This window comes from Acomys russatus, chromosome 16 (genome assembly GCF_903995435.1).
Source record: "Acomys russatus chromosome 16, mAcoRus1.1, whole genome shotgun sequence".
Classification (NCBI taxonomy): Eukaryota; Metazoa; Chordata; class Mammalia; order Rodentia; family Muridae; genus Acomys; species Acomys russatus.
Window position 1 is genome coordinate 35,572,192 of NC_067152.1, and position 20,512 is coordinate 35,592,703.

The 20,512-nt window shown below is 47.2% G+C and overlaps 1 protein-coding gene across 1 annotated transcript in view; it reads right to left on the bottom strand.

The window, feature by feature from the left end:
* Wipi1 (WD repeat domain, phosphoinositide interacting 1) overlaps positions 1-20,222 on the bottom strand; it is a 35,962-nt gene extending 15,740 nt beyond the window's left edge. The window contains exons 1-4 of the mRNA XM_051158957.1: positions 20,044-20,222; positions 13,741-13,823; positions 11,529-11,698; positions 6,918-7,014 (exon numbers count right to left, since the gene is read on the bottom strand). Of these exons, the coding sequence (XP_051014914.1) occupies positions 6,918-7,014; positions 11,529-11,698; positions 13,741-13,823; positions 20,044-20,123 (430 nt within the window). The 5' untranslated portion in view covers positions 20,124-20,222. The remainder of the gene's footprint in view (positions 1-6,917; positions 7,015-11,528; positions 11,699-13,740; positions 13,824-20,043) is intronic.
* Positions 20,223-20,512: the final 290 nt, after the last annotated feature.

Sequence of the window (20,512 nt, forward strand, 5' to 3'; positions counted from 1 at the left end):
ATAGATGGTGTGAGCCACCATGTGGTTGCTGGGAATTGAACTCAGGACCTCTGGAAGAACAGGCGGCGCTCTTAACCACTGAGCCATTTCTCCAGCCCCAAGAGAGGGGTTATTAAATGAAAATCTTAGTGTCAGGCATGGAACATCTCTCTATGTGTGATTGATCAGGGAGGCTCCTGAAGCATGCCCAAACAACACTGGCTCTTGGTTGCCCGCCACAGCTAGATGGTAAGATCCCATCAATTACTGATGACCCAACACACATTGTTTGCAGGATACAGAGAAATCAAGCTGGAAGTTATCTGGAAACTTCCTCTTAGCTTTCATAGTGCCAGAAGGTATTACCCAGTGGAAAACCTGCACACTGTAACCAACCTACCAGACAAGATGTGCCCATCAGTGCAATAGTGGCACAAAGATTACAGGGGTAGCCAACAGCTTTTGGACTGAATTGGAGGCCTACTGTATAAGAGAGAGTTTATCCCATAGCTCAGGCTTACGGACGTTCTACTGTGATCTTGCCGAATTGATGTATTGTCAAACTACCTTCCAGATATTTATGTTTTACGCACATAGATTAGTGCTGCCTTCAACCTTGGGCATAAAAGCATCTCTCTGCAATGATCACCAGACAAGGCCGACTCGTAAGTGAGCAAAGTGCTGAGAAGGCGTGTCTGTTGACTACCCAGCCCCAACTGGCGCATCTGTAAGAACTTTCCTCTACCCCAAGGCTCAGAGAGCATCACAGAAGAAGGGGGCAGAATGAGCACAAGGATGAAGAGGAGTGCTGTAAAACGCTGTCTGACGGACACGGCATGGCCATTGTATTCGTGACCTCATGATACAAGATCAAGCCAACACCATCAGTCAGCATTCCCATGGGCAGCACCAATGGGCTCAGTAGGTTACAAAAAAGAGAGGAAAGGACGTGAGACAAGGATTGGAAGGTGAAATAGCTAAAGAATGGGGGACAAGATGATATTATTATTATTATTATTATTATTATTATTATTATTATTATTATTATTATTATTATTATTTTGGTTTTTCAAGACAGGGTTTCTCTGTGTAGCCTTGGCTGTCCTGGACTAGCATTGTGGACCAGGCTGGCCTCGAACTCGCAGGGATCCACCTGCCTCTGCCTCCCGAGTGCTGGGATTAAAGACATGTGACACTACCGCCTGGCAGATATTCTATTTTTTAAAAGGTGGAAACAACCCATGTGAACAAACTAATGGATGGATAAATAGCATATGCCATGTCCTTCTAACAGGGTATTATTTGACAAGAAGGAAGGACACATGCCACAATACAGTATGTACAATACTGCCTTGGAAGCAGTAAGTAGTAGAAGGCAGTGACAGAAAGTAGATCAGGGGTTACCCAGAGCTAGGGGAATAAGAGGTGACAGCTAAGAGGTGTAGGCTGTCTCTGGGGGAATGGTGATGAAAATGTTCTAAAATTAAATGTGGGGCTTGTGAGATGGCTCTGTGGGTAAGGTGCTTGCTGCCAAGCCTGACAGCCTGAGTTAGGTCCCTGGACCCATATGGTAGAAGAAGAGAAGTGAGTCGTGAAAGTTTTCCTCTTACCTCCACATGTATATACAAGTAGATGTAATAAAATACACGTGCATAAACATACTAAACATTCAAAACATTTAATAATAAATTTGTGGCAATAGCTATGCCCTTCTGTGAACATTTGAAAGCCAATTATGTGCTTCACCTATTTTTTATTTTTATATATGAGTATGTGTGTCGATCACGTGTGTGCAGGTGCCTAAGGAAGCTAGCAGAGGGCACTGGATTCCCTGGAGCTGGAGTTATGAGCAATTGTTAACTTAACAGAAATGGGGTTGGGAACCGAACTCAGGGCCCTTTGGAAGAACGGCAAGCACCGTTAGCTGCTGAACCCATCTCTCCAGCCAGGAACTGTGTACTTTAAATTCATGGACCCTATAATATGTGGATTATACATCAATACAGCTTTGGGAGGTGGTAGAAATAATTTTAATTATTATGTGTTAATTATATAGTGATTAAGGCCATCTTTTTTGTTTTGCTTTGTTTTTTGTTTTTGTTTTTGTTTTAAGACAGAGTTCCTCTGTGTAGCCCTGGCTGTCCTGGAATTGCTCTGTAGACCTGGCTGGCCTCGAACTCAGAGATGTAGCTATCTGCCCCTGCCTCCTGAGGGCTGTGCTGGGATTAAAGGTGAGCACTACCACCCCCCAACCATTCATTTTCTATTGCTCACTCCTCGTCTTCCCTTTTTTTTTCCTGCCTGTCTCTCAGGAAAGCACAACATTTTGGGAAGTTCTGGGTGACAGGGACAGGCTGAGGAGTCAGTTCCCCAACAGGCACCTGCCCTGTACCACTTGGCTCTTTCAGGCTGGTTTCCTATCTGAAATGAAGGGGGCTCCCCTGTTGGAGTTCTCTAAGTGGCCAGACCTTCATTTACCACCCCCAGCCCCTTTGAAACCATGGAGAGCGTCTCATGGCTGAGCAAGTCAGGAGGCCTGGAGCAGAAGCCTTTGACCAAACACTTGCAGTTGTCTTTTGGAATTTTAGGCCAAGATATAAATATCACAGAGAGGAAGAAAGGCTTGAACACTTTAACTTTGAACTTCTGTCCCACTCAATGTAGAAGCAGATGACACTGGATTCTAACAAGACAGAAACAAAGAATAATGGCAAGGACAGATGGCCTGTGACACAGGACGCCTTATTAGACAGTTTTGCTTCTGGGCTTGCACTCTGCCACCCCAAATGTCTTCAGGTAGGGATCCTAAACAGACCTGCACAGACTTAATGAAGTGTCCCAGCGATGCTTAACTAAAGTTCCTTCTGTGTCCGAGCCCCTGTCCATCCCCATCCCCCACCTCCTTACCCCCTGCACCCCACCCCCTTATCGCCTCCGTCTCCCACCCCCTCCACCCTCCACCCCCACCCACCCACACCCAAGTCTCAGAACAATTGGACCCAGCTGCGAGGATGTATTTTCGGACTCGTGATGCACCCTGGGAAGTGGGAAGACCTGCTTCAGGCGTAGCCACAACCATCCCACAGCCTTCTGTTTCTGTCGCTGGTGTCACACACACTCACTTTTGAGATACAAAGTGGGCTCTTTCTTTGATATTATTTCCCAGTATAAAAGCACTAGATGACAAAGCCCAGAAAGGAAAAGGGACAAAAATAGAAAGGCACCCAAATTTGAAACTCAGGCTTTTCTCTCCCTTCAGCCCTTGAGCATGTAATGTAGTCTTTAAGCCATAGGCATGAGCTTTAAAATTTTTTACATTTGTTTACTTATTTATGGGGGGTGGGTTACAGGGGAGACAGCTGTGTGCTGTAATAAGCATGTGGAGCTCAGAAGACAACATGAGGACAGAAGAGACCTCTCTTTTCATTATGTGGGTCCCAAGGAACCAGTTCACATCATCAGGCTTGGCGGCAGGCAAGCAGCTCTATCTGCTGAGCCACCTCACTGGCGCAGGCGCGGGGCTTTTATATGGCTTCTGGCCTTGCTCTTTATACTTGGCATATATTTTTGTAAATACTTGTTATGTCGCTGAGATTGTTTGCCTCTAATTCTCCCACGTCTGGAAGAGAGAAGCCTGTTACTAACTCTAGCACCAACAGAACTGTAGGAAATCCCTCGATTCTTCTCCTTTTGCCTTTAGTATCTACAACATTGAATGCCCAAAGTCAGGCAGCTCAGTGGGAACTGGTTTATAAAGCGTGATTGGTACCCCAGAGGACACTTTCCAGGGCCAGAGGATGTGATGTAGCTCAGCCATACAGCGTGTGTGCAGCATGTACGAAGGCCTGGGTTCCAGCCCCAGCCCCATTCACTAAAACTGCTTTCCAATTTCCAGAAATAGAAAGTTAAATCCACTGCGTGTACTGTGGTGTGGTGGTGCACACCTGTCAGTCCAGTACCCAGGAGGCTGAGGCAGGAGGATTGCAAGCTTGAAGCTAGCCCGGGAAAACAAGACCTTATTTCCAAAGAATCAGAAGAACAAAAAGGAGAGTCATATGCTGCAAGCCCTTTGTGTCTCCGGTGGGGGACTGCTTATGTCCCCCCAGTTTCCATCTGCAGAAAGGCGATGGGCTGGGCACAGGGATGCATGTTCCAGAACATTCCTTCCGGAGCCAGTCTGAGGTGGTCAGTCTGTGACCCTCCACCCCATCCAGCTGTTCTAGGACTGGCAGGGTTTTCACAGAGAGTTCCACCCCTCACTGCTCAGGGCACAGATTGCTGGCTGGCGGGAAATTAACTCTCAGCTCAGTCTGGTCAAACTCTTTAAAGGAAACGGCCTGCAAGCTTTGGTACAACAGGAACGGGCAGGACACACACAGAAAGAAGGAAGGACCATTACAGTCATCTTAGGCACAGAGCACCAAACAAGAGGAGAGTCCTTGGAGCCAACTGACCCTCAGCCACTAGACAGAAGCCTTCAGAACGTTTGTGGTGAAGCCAGTTTAAATGACATTCTGTTTTCCTTGTGTACCCAGGAAGGATTTCTAAAGCCAGGAGGCAGTGTTTCCATGGAAAACAAGGCAAAGGGAGCATCCATGCAGGCTCCGGGCATCCAAGGAGTCATGCTCTTCCTAGGATGGGGTCCTCTGACACTTGCTGAAAGAAACTGATGTGTTGTCCTGAGAGGGGCTGCCCTCTGGGATGAAGGGGGACAAGAGAGTGAGGCTGGCTCATCTGACATACACAGACTGCACCTTGGCTTATTTACACATGGGAGTTTCTCCCTTAACTCCTCCATGCAGCTCCAGACGTCAGAATCCATCACCCAACTTCACTACCATGAAAGGGCAGTTCCGAGGAAGCAGCCGTGGAAACTGTGAATTTGGGATTCAAGACTATTTTTGGGCTATTGCTCTAAAAGGTCATCAGGCATCTGCATGGATATGCTGTGGTTAACTTGCCCTTGTCTTTTAAGTGAATTAATCAATACATCTCTGAATCCTGTTGTGATGTTTATCTGAGACCAAGAAAATGTTTTTGTGGTTTTCTGCAGGGGAGCAGGCAGCAGGGCCCTAATTATGTGGCTCTACCTAACCTGGCACTCACTATGTAGCCCAGGCTATCCTGGAACTCACCTCCAACTCACAGGTTGCTTCAGGTCCCTGAAAGCTGGGACTATAGATGTGTGTCACCACTCCTGCCTCTAACTTTTCTTGAGATGAAAATGTTTTCATTTTGGCAAGGGTCAGGCTGCACACTTGTAATCCCACCATCCAGGAGGACTGAGTTTGAGGAGAGCCTGGGCTACACAGTGAGACCCTGTCTCAACTAACAAGATTCACACCCTTTCATCAAGGGCACAAATAGCTCCTTGCTTTTAATTTATTTTCTCCTTGAAATTAAGCAACCAATGAGAGTTTTCTGGGATGCAGAGAAGCAAGGACAGTCACATACTGCAGACTAACATCACAGAAAAAGGCACCGGACGCTCTGGAACCGGAGTTGTGGAGGACTGCGTGCCATCACATGGGTGTTTCGAACTGAACATGGGTCCTCTGGAAGGACAGTGAGTTCTAACCGCTGAGCCATCCCTCCAGCCCTGGCCTCAGCATCGCAGAGGGGACAGGAGCAGTTTGGTGCTGGTGTGAGATCCTGGGCTGAATCCCCAGAGCCACACATCCACACGCAGCCCTGACATCAGCTGCAAAGGGCACTTATGCCAACAAGAGGAGAGGGAAGCGGGACACGGGAGGATTTAGCAGCAAGCCCTGTGCCTGCCGGCCACCTTCCCAGACCTTACCAGGTTTAATGCTCAGCCTGGGCTGTGAGACGGCTGTCATCTCATTACCCAACAAGGAAACCAAGGCTCACAAAGCCCCAGGCACTTGTGTGGACCCACACAGACTCTAACATTTCACTGAAAGTCATGGAATTGAGAAACTCACAGCAGAATGAAGAAGTCATTTAGTGGCATTAAGTTAAAACACAGCTTTTATATTAAACATTAATTTTCTTCATTAAAATATTTTTAGATTTAATTTTTATGTGTATGAATGTTTTGCCTGCATATATGTATGTGTGCCATGTACGTACGTACGTACGTACGTACGTACGTACGTATGTATGTATGTATGTATGTATGTACACCTATATATTTGTATGTGCCTGGTCCCTGCAGATCTCAGAAGAGGGTGTTTGATCGCCTGGAACTGGAGTTACCCAATATGTGGGTGCTGGGGACGAACACTCTAACTGTTGAGCCTTCGTCCAGCCCTGTGACTTACAAATATTAAGAGTTGTTAGATACCCAGACTGCTCTGGGGGAATAGCTCACCACACCACGATGAAGAGATTCATTCTCAATTATTTTCAGCTCAATGAGTTCATAAGATGTCACCACATCCAACTCTTTGTAGGTCAGAGACTTAACATACCACACTAAATTCTGAGACTTTTCCCAAATTCAGTTTTAGCGTATCACCTGAGTTGAGAAACATATTTTTTAAAAACTCGTGTAATAAGACACCTTCTTTGTAGTTCAGGTGGTCTGGCTGACTAACCTCACAGACATACCAAGCCCAAACTTGCTTGTAATTATACCTACTCTGTAATGAACATTCATAAAAAGCATCAGGGGTAAACACCTTTCAACATCGGATGCGTGAAATCTCCCACGAGCCTATCTGACATGCCCCAGCCCATTTGCTTGCATGGGTCCCAGGAGAAGGGTGCTTCCTTTGGGCTCCTAGGAAGACTGCACAGCCTTCCCACCGGGACCACAGATTTTCATAATTCCGATCTGTCACCCATTCAAATGCCATCTTCAACTCAGACCCCAAAGCGTACCCTGGGCTCAGGTTCAGGTGAAAACGCAGCGTGGGAATGCAGCACCTTCACTTTGGGGAGGGGAGGGGCTCTGTCCTGCTGCCGGCGCTCACCTGTCGGGTTTGAGGGGATATCCAGGAGGGTCTTCAATAGATTCATGTCCTTAATGTTGTGGATATAGATGGATTCTTCCAGGCAAACCAGCAGCCTCTGTAATCAGACAGAGCCATCAGCCTCCCACACAGAGCCCACGAAAAGGGACCCACCACGTCCTTGCTCATCTTTCCTCTGAGTCCTAACTTGATTCCATCCCTAAAGGGGGAGGAATGTTGATGACACCTTCTGAAAGTCATGTTTATGAATGTAAACAGACACATTGAGTGGATGCTTAACATACAAGATCCTAAATTTTACTGAGCGATTTCTCCCTCCCCCTCGCTCTGCCTTTCTTTCTCCTTTCCTTTCTTCCCTCCTCCCTCCTCCCTCCTCCCCTCTCCTTACAGCAGGATGGTTCAGGGAACCTCTTGTACTGTCTGTCCCCACATTTAATGCGGGTGACTGAGCTCTTGCGCTTACACAAACGCAGGCTTTATACTCTCTGCATTGCTACATTTTAGATTTGACCCCTTCCTCTGCACACAGCTTGAGTACCCTGATTCAAAATGTCCAAGATGGCCCAGTGAAGTTTGAGCAACGGCGCTCAAAGTCTTAGATTGTTCAGCTCTGAAAAATTCAGTGTAAATATTTCAAAATGTGATAAAGCTGAAATCTGGTCTCAAGGATTTGGCACTTTCTGCCCTATCTTTAAAGCCGGGTAATGGGATAGAACGCAGTGCACATGGAGGTGTGGGGTGCTGCGTGGAGGCGCGCTAGGAGGGTGCTTACTTCAACAGCTCCTTCTAACCCCAGTAGCTGTCCCTGGGCCTGCACAGCCTGACTTAGCTTCCCCTAGGTCAGCATTGCTCAGCTGGGAGAGCATCAGAGTCCCCCAAGGACCAGTCCTGAGGACCCGGAGCCTGACGTGGGGAATCTTTAAACAAAGCCCCAAGAGATGACTGTGCACACTCACGTTTGTGATGATTTGCTTTGGGGACAGACACTTGGAGTCTGAGGTACATCAGTGGGAGGGGAAGACAGCTAAACATAAGAAGGCTGTAGACCCTCCTCCAGGAAAGCCTGAGCTGTTTTCCCAAAAGGGGAAACTCTCTCCTCAGGACTGGACCCATGGTGTTGCATATGACAGGCAACTTTTCTGTCCCTACGCTACATTCCCTGCCTTCTTTGCATTTTGAATTCTGACAGGGTTTCACTAAATTGCCAAGGCTGACCTTGGGCTCACTCTGTAACCCAGGCATGTTTTGAACTCATGTCCCTACTGTCTCAGATGCCCCTGTAGCTGGGATGACAGGGCTGAGACATCCCCCACCCCACAACCTCATCTCTAGGAACTCTTCTCTGTCTTAATTAAAGTACTCTGGTCACAGTGCTAAAACTATGTATGAGAAGTGAAGAAAATTCTAGCAAGATCTCAAAGTTGGAACCAGTGAGGTAGCTCAGTGGGAAAAGGGACTTGTTCAAATGTGAGGCGCTGGATTTGATGCTTGAAATCCACAGAAAGGCAGAAGGAAAGAGTCAACTCCACACACAAAGTTGCCCTCTGACCTCCACATGTTCTCTGTAGCACAGGAATAATGTCCCCTATTACACACACACACACACACACACACACACACACACACACACACACACACAAAAGCTTTCAAACTAAAAAGGGGGGGGAGCATGGAGAGATGGTTCAGCAATTAAGAGCACTTGCTCTTGCAGAAGACCTGGGGTCAGTTCCCAGCATCCATGTGGCACACAGTCCTCTGTAACTCCAGCTCCAGGGGAACCTTATGCCCTCTTCTGTCCATCTTGGACACTGCATTGATGTGGGGTACAGAAAGAAATGTGAGCAGAATACTCATACAACAGAAAATGTTTTTTAAAAACTCACCAAAAGATACATTAAAATAAATTTTCAAAGTGGGTGATAAATATTGCCACTTCTCTGTAGTCGGTCACCTGGTCCCTTGCCAGCCACACCATGGTTTGTTTTGATATTTTCTATGTTTGTTTCTATTCTGAGTTTCTAACAGCGCCTGGTACCCCTGTCCAGCCCTGCACCCAGTCCTCAGGAGACAGAGGCCCTGACAGCTACCTCCTGTAGGAACATCGTCCCCTTTAGGCTTGTCTGACCTGATCAGCATCCTTACAGTGCTGTCAGCTCTGTGGACCACTCTCACCTGTTGGCCGGAGACAGGAATGAAAAGGGAGGGAAACAGGAAAAGCAGGAAGGAAATGAGGAGGTGCTTCTCCGGAGCCACACAAGAGCGGGCTTCCGGGACAAGTACAGGCTGGAGCCTGCAGTGCCGCCCTGCCTCCCTGGCCTTCGTTCCCCATCGCCATTCGTGTGTGGCCTGGCCCGACCACAAGCTCCCAGTGGTGCGGCTGAGGAGCTGGCTTTTCTGCTCCTGCTTCCCAAGAGCTGAGGTTACAGGTGTGCCTCACCAATTCTGGTTTTATGTGGTGCTGGGACTTGAACCCAGGGCTTCGAGCATACTAACAGTCTGTCAACTAAACTACATCCCCGGCCCACTTTGATTTTCGTCGCATGTCTTTTATAGGTGGTTAATCCTTTTTTATCAATTAAAGAATTAGAAATCTGCCTTAAGAGCTGGGCATGGTGGCGCACACCTTTAATCCCAGCACTCGGGAAGCAGAGGCAGGTGGATCACTGCGAGTTTGAGGCCAGCCTGGTCTACAAAGTGAGTTCAGGACAGCCAAGTCTACACAGACAAACCCTGTCTCAAACAAACAAACAAACAAACAAAAAACAAAAAGAAAAGAAAAGAAAAGAAATCTGCCTTAAGCAACATGATGTAGCCTCAAAAAGCTTCAGTCCAATCAGCTTGCAGTTGGATAACAGGAATCAGATGTTAATAATAACATTATTACATTACAATAATATACAATATGCATTACATATTATATTTTATATCATTATAATTTTATATTAATTAATTATATAATTAATATTATATTATTAACATTATTATTTCACTATAGCCCTGGCTTCCCTAGAATTTGCTATATGTCAGAGGATAGCCTTGAACTTCTCATCCTTTTGCCTCTGCCTCACCAGTGCTGGGATTCTGGGCATGTGTCATCACACCTGGTTTTATGTGATGCTGAGACCTGAACCCAGGGCTCTGTGCACGGTAAGCAGGCACTCACTGTACCAGGTGCTAGCCCTGACAACAAGGGTTCTGTTGAGTTTGTTTTGAGACAGTCTTACTCTATATAGCCCAGGCTACCCTTTGGTATACCATTCTCTTGCCTTGGCCTTCCCTAAGTGCAGGACTATGGGAGTCCACTAGTAGGCCATATTTGAAAACATGGGTTTTTGTTTCTTTGTAAGAGATTTCTTTTTTGGTTTTTCAAGACAGGGTTCCTCTGTGTAGGCTTGGCTGTCCTGGACTCTCTTTGTAGACAAGGCTGGCCTCGAGCTCACAGAGATCCACCAGCCTCTGCCTCCCTAGTGTTGGGATTAAAGGCGTGTGCCACCACGCCCCGTGTAACAGATTTCTTATACAACTCTTTTCCTGCTTTTAAAAAGGAGCCACATGTCTGAAGACCCGACAGTGACAGGATGGTTACTATAGAGAAATACATGCCTACCCCATGCCCTTTGCCATGCCCCTGAGCAAGGCTGTGCAGGCACTGCGTGACCTCCCAGCAGCAGGTGAACTGCATAACCCAAAATTAAGCCCAAAGCCTGCAACTTGAAGGGAAGAAAACCGGGAACCCCTTCAGGTCTTTATCAAACCATGTTGGAAGACAAAAGGCTAAGCAGTGTCTCTCAACCTTGGGTCGTGACCCCTTTGGGGTTTGTATATCAGATTCATACCGTAACAGCAGCAAAATTACAGTTATGAAGTAGCAATGAAAATAAATTTATGGTTGAAAATCACCACAACATGAAGAACTGTACTAAAGGGTCACCGCGTTCAGAAGGTTGAGAACTACCGGGCTAACGGGAGGCACAGTGTTGGCTTTGGCTTGCTGCTAGTTCCAGCGCTAACTGTGGAGCGGGTCTGCCTACATCTGTGCTCTCTGGAGGATGGGCACAAGAACCTGAGTTAATGAGTGATCTGTGGAGTTGAACCAGTGCCTACAGACTCAAACTTGTTATATTGACAAAAAGGGTAGCCCCACTCTTCTGATCTTCCTGCCTCTACCTCCTGAGTGCTGGCATCACATGGTTCCCTCCTGAGTTTTTCCTGGTATCACAGGTTCACACCACCACACTGCTCTGTCTACCCAGTGCTGTGGATCAGATCTACGGCTTTGCACATGTCAGTTAAGTATTCCATCAACTGAGCTATACCTCAAAGATGTTCATCTTAAATTTTTTTTTTATTACATTTGTTTATTTCTGTCCGTGTGCGCATGCACATGCATTGCATGGATGTGGAGGTCAAAGGGTAACATGCAGGAGTCAGTTCTCTCCTTCAATCATGTGGGTGGTGGGGACTGAGCTCAGTGGCCCAGGCTTGGTGACAAGTGCTTTTGCCTGCTGATCCATCTAGCCAACCTCAAGACATTCGTCTTTAGAGATGTTTTCCTTCTGCTCCAATCACAGAAGCCTTGGGGCCTTGGGGGCACGGCTCCCACCTCCTCACCTGTCGGTTCAGCCGGATGGACAGTATATTGCTGGAGTAGCTGTAGTTACAGATCTCGGTGCCTTTCTTGAAGTGGTACACGTTCATCTGGCGAGGTTTCGCGTGACTGACCACCACCACCAGGCTGCTGGAGAAGAGGCGCTCCACGATGTACACATCCGGGATCTCATCTGAGGAGAAGCAGAAGTGTGCAAATGCAGACGGCCTCTGAGAGAAAGGCCGGCCTTTGTGATGCTGGGTACCACCCAGGCTAGTTTTCACATGGGATCTGGGCCTTGCTTTGCAAACCTTTCATCAGTAATGATCTACCCTGGCTCTGACAGCGAGCTGTAACGGTCTCCAGGGGTAACACTTCCAGGACCTTTCCTAATACTCAAAGCAAAGAATACCTTAGTGACTAAGACCCAAAGCCAGGATCCCCAGAGCCATCTTGAACACCATATACATGGTAGAATTACCCATTAAACACACATACACACACACACACACACACACACACACACACACACACGAACATTTACTGTGTGTGCGCATAACACAACACACTTGTGGAGCTCAGAAGACAGTTTGCAAGCCTTTGTTCTCTCTTTCCACCATGTGAGTCCTTGGAAATGGACTCAGGTTGTGAGGCCTGGCATCAAGCAACTTTATCGCTGAGCCATACTGCCAGCTCCCTCCCTCTTAAGATGGAATCTTGCTCTATAACCCAGGCTGGCCTGGAGCCCATGATCTTTTCTGCTTCAGCCCCCTGAGTGCTGGGTTGTACGGGCGTGCACCACCATACCTGCTGCCAGAAAATACTTCTGTACTCAGAAGGGAAGAATAGTAGCAAGGCCCCAGAATACCAAACGAGGCCTTGGTGTCCTTCTGAGGCTGTCTTGTCATTTGTCTTTCTTGTTTGTTTATAGGCAAGTCCCACCAGAAGTATGACACGAGACATACGCATATGTATAATATTCACAAAACGATATGATAATAACAGCATTTTACAAATATATTAGGGACCAAGGGTGGAAGAGATGGCTCACTGGATCAAGGGTTTGCTATGCACACATGAAGGCTTGAGCTCAAAGCCCTGTAGCCTAGGTAAGGCTGGATTTGGTAGCACAGGCCTATTACTCCAGTGCTCTATGAGATGGGAGGCTCAGACAGGAGAGTTCCGGGAAGCTCACAGTGGTCCAGGTTGCCTGAGATACGTAACGGTGGACAGTAAAGAGACTGTGGTGGAAGGTGGGGATGGACACATGTGAGTGGGCACACACCTTCTCTCACACACAGGGATTAAAAATAAAAATAAAAAAATAAATAAGGAGCCCCAAGTATTATTTACCAAACCACTTTCTTTCCAGAAAATGCAGAGGTGAAATATTTGTCACTATGGCAACAGCATAAATTACTACCCTGAGAAAAATCACAGTCCCATTTGTAAGTGGAATTATTTTTAATACTCACTAGATATACTTCAACGTCTTCAATATGAACTATGCAGATATGACTGTGTTCTTTCATTCAAACATATAAACCATGTCCCTTAGAATGCTGTGAATAGACTACAGGGCCAGTAACAGCAAAAAAAAAAAAAAAAAAAAAAAAAAAAAAAAAAAAAGCAACAAGCGCCCTTTTGGGTTGACAATGACAAAAACTGATCACCATGAGCACAAATATATAGAAAAATATCAACAATACGATTTCAAACAAGGGCTTTCTTGTAACAAATAAGAAAATGTCACTCAGGTTATTGCCAGATTTCAATAAGAGCCCCATTGTAGCTTTTATGCAAGAGGAGACAATGACTTGTATTCAAATCTACACAAGACTGGCTCTTTAGGTTGATGTAAGACAGAAATCAGAAGCTCAAGACTGAAATCTATGGCTGGGGTGTAGCCTTGGTGGCAGAGTGCTTTTAAGGGGCTGTGGGGTTCAATCCCCAGGACCCCCAAAAAGAATAGAATTAAGAAAAGGGGGGGAGAAGGGGGCTGGAGAGATGGCTCGGTGGTTAAGAGCACTGTCTGCTCTTCCAGAGGTCCTGAGTTCAATTCCCAGAAACCATATGGTGGCTCACAAGCATCTGTACTGGGATCTGATGCCCTCTTCTGGCATGCAGGTGTACATGCAGATAGAGCACTCATGTATAAAGTAAATATTTGGTATCCTCTCATTGTTATCTTCTCAACCCTTACACACACACACACACACACACACACACACTTACTGCTTCCATGGACTTGGTCAAGTTGCTCCACAGAACTCAAAGAAAACAGCTTGTAACCGGCCTTGGTTCCAATCGCTAGAGATCTGCAAAAGATAATGACCAGCACAGGAATGACAGCAGATACCACATTCCAAGCGCAGCCCTGTCTGAAAATTCAGGTGTCCCCAGAGGCGGCTGAGGTAAACACACAATCTCAGGATACATCCTGGATAAGGCACTCAAAGCAGAGCATCCTCCGGGCAGAAAATCATGATGAGGAAAAGGGGAAAGGTCAAAGGCAACTTTTTTGTTTTGTTTTTTTTTGGTTTTTTGAGACAGGGTTTGTCTGTGTAGCCTTGGCTGTCCTGGGCTCACTTTGTAGACTAGGTTGGCCTCGAACTCACAGTGATCCACCTGCCTGTGCCTCCCGAGTGCTGGGATCACAAGAGTGCACCACCCACGCCCAGCTCCAAAGGTGACTTTTAAAGAGAAACTGCTTGGGCTCTGTCACCAAGCAGAATGTCAAAGCTCCTACAGATCTTGTTTTCCCAGCTGAGCAGGCCTAGGAAAAAAGGAATGTTTAGGAGCTGTCATGGCGTCTGTCTCCACCTCCACAATGCCTGGGGGAGATGGCCTTATCATTTGTTTGGAAAGCCCTTTATGGGAGGGTGAGTTGTTACATGCTTGCACGCTTATGTGTGTGTGTTCACGTATATGCAGATTTAGGGGTGTGTGCTGGGTGCTGTCCACATGTCAGGAAGCTCAGTGGATAGGCAAGTCTGGCTGGCTAGCCAGCCCCAGGGGAGGAATCTGCTGGCTTTGTTTTCTACTTCCCCAGAGCTGGGTTTACAAGCATACACTGCCTTGCTCAGATACCTATATCCATCTCTCTCTATATTTACTATTAACATTACATAAATTCTGGGCATCGAATCTAGGCCCTCCCACTGGCTTAGCTATCACCCCAGCCCCAATTATCCACGTTTAACCCATAAATAAAGGGAAGCTATAAACCAAAGTGTAGTGGTTAGCTTTTTCTCAACTTGATACAAGTTGAGATGAATCTAAGAAGAAGGGCTCTTGAGCGAGAGAAAATGTCTCCTCATCAGACTGTCTTATAGGTAAGCGTTGGGGTATTTTCTTGGTTAATGGGTGATGTGAGAGGACTCGTTCTGTTGGTGGTGGTATCATGCCTAGACAGGTGGTCCTGGGTTGTGTAAAACAGCAAGCTGAATGAATCATAAGGAGTAAGCCAGTAAGCAGCACTCCCCCATGGTTGTGCTCCAGGCTCCTGCCTCCAGGTTCCTGCCTTGAACTCCTCCTCATATTTCCTTACATGATAGGTAGTAAGCTAGAAAGTGAAGTCAGCCCTTTCCTCTCCACATTGTTTTTTGGTCCTGGTGTTTATCACAGCAATGGAAAGCAAACTAGGACACCAGGTATGCCTGGTGACATGACGAAATAAATGAGTGACCAGGTGTAACCACAGCCCTCGATCAGAAGGTTCGAGGTCAGCCTGGACTACGTGACAAGACTGTGTCTCAAAAAGGGAGAAGAGAAAGGGAAAAAAATGTTGTCTCTAGTTGACACTTAAAAAGAAAATCCCCTCTCACCAAAACTTTTCACAGAACACTCTCAGGATGTGTGCTGTGACCACAAGCACTTCTGCCCTAAGAATGTGGGATGCGGTGTTGAAATGGGCCTTCCATAGAGGGAGCCAGAGGGGTCAAGGATACCACAAGAAGACCTATAGAGTAAACTAACCTGGGTGCATGGGGGCTCACAGAGACTGAACCATCAACCAAAGAGCATGCTTGGGCTGGACCTAGGCCCCCTATACATATGTAGCAGCAGCTTGGTCAACATGGGGGTCCCCTAACAAGAGGGAGTGGGGGCCACCTCTGACTCTGTTGCCTGCCTTTGGATCCCTTTCCCCTAGCTGGGCTGCCTTGTCAGGGGTCAGTGGGAGAGGGTGTGTTTAGTCCTGCTGTGACTTGAGGTGCCATGGTGGGTTGTTACTCCTTGGGGGACTCTCCTTCTCTGAGAAAAAAGAAAGAGGGGCATGGGGGAAGGGGGGATGAGGCTGAGACTGGGAGAAGAAGATGGAGAGGCCTGGGATCAGGCTTTAAGGTGATTAAATGAATGAATGAATGAAGGAATGAATGAATAAATAAGTAAATTAAAAGAAAAACAAGTTAATTGAAAAAAAAAAGCAAGAAATGGGCCTTCCAACCGTTTAGTCCAATTTTTTTTTTTTTTTTTCATTTAAAGCAAATATATGCCAAGCTGAGATTCAGTCTTCAAGGGAAGCATATGCTAAAATAAGCAACTTACAAGCCCGGATGCCAAGGCTCTTGAAAGAGAAAGTCACATGATCCCCCCTCCTCCCAATTCCCTTTTCTACACAAACATTTGTTCTTTCCTGGGATATAGGAACAAGCAATTGCTGTCAGCTTTTAATCAGCAAGGCAGCAGGGCCTAGGCCTTAGCCCTCCAACCTGCTAAGTAGCCAGGCTTGCCCTGTGGATGGCGGCATTGCTGCTACAGCACAGTGAAACCTGGGTGTTGGCCTCCAGCTGGACAGACCAGCACCAGCAGGCACTTGTAAAGGTAGGTGAGGAGAATCTTTGAATTCTTTTATTTGTATTTATTTATTTATTTATTATTTGAGACAGGGTTTCTCGTGTAGCCCTGGCTGTCCTGGACTCACTTTGTAGATCAGGTTGGCCTCGAACTCATAAAGATCCACCTGCCTCTGCCTCCCGAGTGATGGGATTAAAGGCGTGTGCCACCCCCAAAATATAGCGGAGTGGTCACTATTTTTGGGTTTTGTTTTGTTCTCTGACATATACTGGAGTGGTCACTATTTTGGGTTTTTGTGTTGTTTTGTGATGCAGAGTTTTCATGTAGCCCAAGCTGTCCTTGAAAATATGCTAGGGACGGAGCCTGGAGCCTCGTGCATGCTACACAAACTATTAACTTAGTAGCTTCCTCAGCCCTGACGATTACTTTTAAACTTTCTTCTTACAAGAGTAGACACAAAGCCAGGCGGTGGTGGCTCACGCCTTTAATCTCAGCACTCAGGAGGAAGAGGCAGGCGGATTGCTGTGAGTTCAAAGCCATCCCGGTCTACAAAGTGAGTCCAGGACAGCCAAGATAACAGAGAACCCCCCCCCCAAAAGGAATAGACACAGTTGGTTGCAAACTGAAGATGTAAAGCTTGCAACTAAAGCTGAAAAGACACAGTAGAGTCCTAAAGCAAAACCAAAAAGAGATGTGTAACCCTAACACTGGGGAGGCAGGCAGAGGCAGGAGGGTCTCCAGTTACTCGGAAAACATCCTGGGTTACACAAAGTGATCCTTATCACACCTCCCTCTCAAAAACAAAACAAGCCCCACCCGAACCATCAAAAATGAGTTAGCCGAAAGACTTAACCATTTAAAGCGGTGTCAAGGGCTGGACTTGAACCGCAGACCCCCTGTAAAGGTGGGAAGGAGACGGCCTAGCTCCACAGAGTTAGTCCCAGACCTTCGCACGCACACTGTGGCTAACGTGCTGCCAATCACTTCATGCTCAGATACACACAGTAATAAGTAAAGTCCAGATGCATAATTTTCAGGCTGATTTTCAGTCCTGATTCTGGAACAAATGGCTTTCTTCTTTGTTTCTTCAATTTTATGTTTGCGAAAGGATCTCTCTCTCTCTCTCTCTCTCTCTCTCTCTCTCTCTCTCTCTCTCTCTCTCTCTGTTACTCACGCTGCCTCTGAGTTTGTGGGTTAAAATGACCTTTCTGCTCTGGCCTCAGTAGTACCTAGGGCTCCTCACAAGCTGCCTGCCACACGTAGCTCAGAAGGGCTGGGTTTGTGAGAAAAAGCAACAGTGATCCCTACTTTGTTTTAAAGGATTGCTCTATGCCCAGAAAAGACTCTATAACTTAGAATTCAGATTTATACCTTATTTTGTCCATAAGTCCTTTCTGTAAAAATAAAATTCTCATCACTGTTCACTGATGTGGGCTTGGAGACAAATGCCATTCACTACTCAAGTTTTGAAATATAGCTAAGCTGTCTAGCCCAGTCCCAAAGCATTAAGTATGAGTGGTGCATGCTGGGAAAAGTTAATTCTTTTTCTCTACCTTTTCTAGAAAGACTAGATCCCAAACTCAGCTCTCACGTGCAGAAAAAGACCCACAACTTCACCCAAACGCATCCAGCAAGGGAGATGATTTATTTTAAAATTCAATGTCATACCCTCTATGGCTCCAAGGAACCGACTGTGACAAGACCTTTTATTTATAGGTGAGGCAGAGCTGCCCAGCAGAGCCTTCATCCAGGAAAACAGAGCTGACAGTGGGGACCAAGGAAATCAACTTTCAAAGCACCTTGCAGTTCTGAAAAAAAAAAACCAGCATTCTTCTCCGGCTGTTACTCTGCGCTGTTTAATAACTAGAGTGGACAATAACACTTGCCTTCCAAACCCACTAATATCATGAAGTGCAGTCTAGATGATTCACTCCTTGTAAGTAAACCACCTCCTCTCCTTCACCGGTGTTCAATTGGGAAGGAAAACACTGCCCAGCATTACAACAGACAGACACTCTTGCAAAAGTTTCTTACAAAACTTCAGAATTTTATCTATTCTGTCATGCATTGAAGTATCATTTTAGGAGGTGATCCCCAAAACAACCCAACGGATTACAACAGCTTTTTTTTTTTTTTTTTTGAAAAACAAATAAAGACATACAAATTCCAGGGCCTGGAGGCTGGCATGCAGCTCAGTGGTAGAGTCTTTGCTAAGGGTGATCGAAACTTTGGGTCTTAGGCTCCCTACCCTGTACCCCACCCCACCCCCCCAAAACAAGCAAATAGGGTCAGACTTGTCTAGCATGTATAAAGCCCTGAGTTCCACCCCCAGCGCCGCATAAACAAAGTATGATGATCCTTCCTGTAATTCCAGAACATTCCAGAACAGGAGACAGGAGGATCAGAATGTGTGAGGCTGTCTAGATTACGTAAGAGAGCCTCAAAATCAAGCAAGAACAAAATACAAAAAAAAAAAAAAAAAAAAAAAGCCACAGGGTACCACACTTAATAGTTTGTGACTACTGCATGTCTATGGCTATTGGGAGATGTTGTAATATGTACTTTTTTTTTTTTCTTTCTCTCTTGTGGGTTGTGGTCAGAGGCAGCCTGAGAGTCACTCATCTGACCAAGCTGTCCAGTTATTCGATTACATGATTACACATAAAGACTTTTCAAACAAAGCCATATTGTTCAGAGCAGGAATTTTCAAACAGAAACACACCGAGAATGGAAACTAGGGCTGCGTATGGCCTTAATTACACCACCGAATGTTCAATATTAGCACAGCTCAGCCACCAGCAGCCAAGGTACAAGCCTGAAGCTGCCTCCAAAACAAGGAACACAGCAAAAACTGGTACAGCCGGAAGTGGGACACTGGGAAGTGGTCATCCCTGCCCCAGCTGCTTGATGCTTCAGGGCTCCACATTCCAAAGAGATTATTCCATATGGTCCCCAGGCTGCCTTCCACTTAAACAGTGAAGGAAACAGCAGTTTGCTTCTAAGATTTAATCCTGCAGATGCCTAGAATACAGGCAAGCAGTTCTTCACTCATGGAACAAAGTCTAAATGTTGACCATCATAGTGAAACATTAAAAATCCACTTAAAGGCAACAGGGTGGAACGCCTGCTTCCGCGATGGGAAGCTGTCTGGAACTGAGAAAGGGCTCCTGAGCTTCCCAGAGAAGATTCCTGGGACTGGGTGGACGGTGAGTAAACACAGTAAGACAAATAAAGAAAAGCTTCCTACAGCCAAAGCTACCAGCCAAGATGCCCAGTGCTGGGGCTGGCCGGGCCACAGGGATAGGCTGCCGCTTTGTCCAAGGCCCTGCCCAAATGCCACGTTGAGATACTCAAGGACAAATGGTAAAGTTTTCCCCATCCTCTCGCATCCTCTAGAGTCAAGTTGCACCTTCCCCCCTCCCCTCGCTTTTGTTTTGGTCCCTGATCTCCCTTTCGGTCACTAGGTGGCCCACACCCGGTCCCCCACATTCAAGGCCCCCTTCACCCTCCCTGTTGACTTCTTTGGGTCACCCTGGCCGGCCCCTTCTGACAGTGGCTGGCAGTCGACTGGGTGGGCTTAAACCCAACTGCTGAGCTACACCGCGAAGCAGGCTACCCCGTCGAGGTACCGTGGGCTCGCAGGCCCCGGCTGGCCACCAGTTGCATTACAGGACAACACCCTTTGGTGGCGACATTCTGTCCCCCCACTTCCCTGGCCAGGGGGCTGGCGCCGTGGCTTACGTGCAGTCTTGATTGAAAGAGAAGCAGCTGAGCGCCGCCTCCACTCGGCCCGGAGGGGCATCTGAGGCTTCGGCCTCCATCGGGGGCTTGACCCGAGAAGCCGCGGCTCGGAGCGGGGGACAGCCACCTCAGCAGCCCGCCCGCGCCGGCTCCTTGGGCCGGCTTGCCGCCTTGGTCCCGCCCCGGCCTCGCCTCCAGCCAGGCTCCGCCCACTCAGATGCCACTTAGCCCCGCCTCTCGAGACCCCGCCCTCACACGACCCCTCCTCCACTTAGCTCTGCCCGACTCCAGACCCGCCCACCTCAGAGCTGCGGCTCCTCCTGGACTAGCCAGGCCCCGCCCCTGGCCGGATTTAACTTAGCCCCGCCCCCTCCTTGCTCCAGCCCTGCCTGAAGCCCTTTAGGACCCACCCCACTCATTTCCCACTTAGCCTCGCCCTCCCACTCACCCGAACGGATAGCCCCGCCCC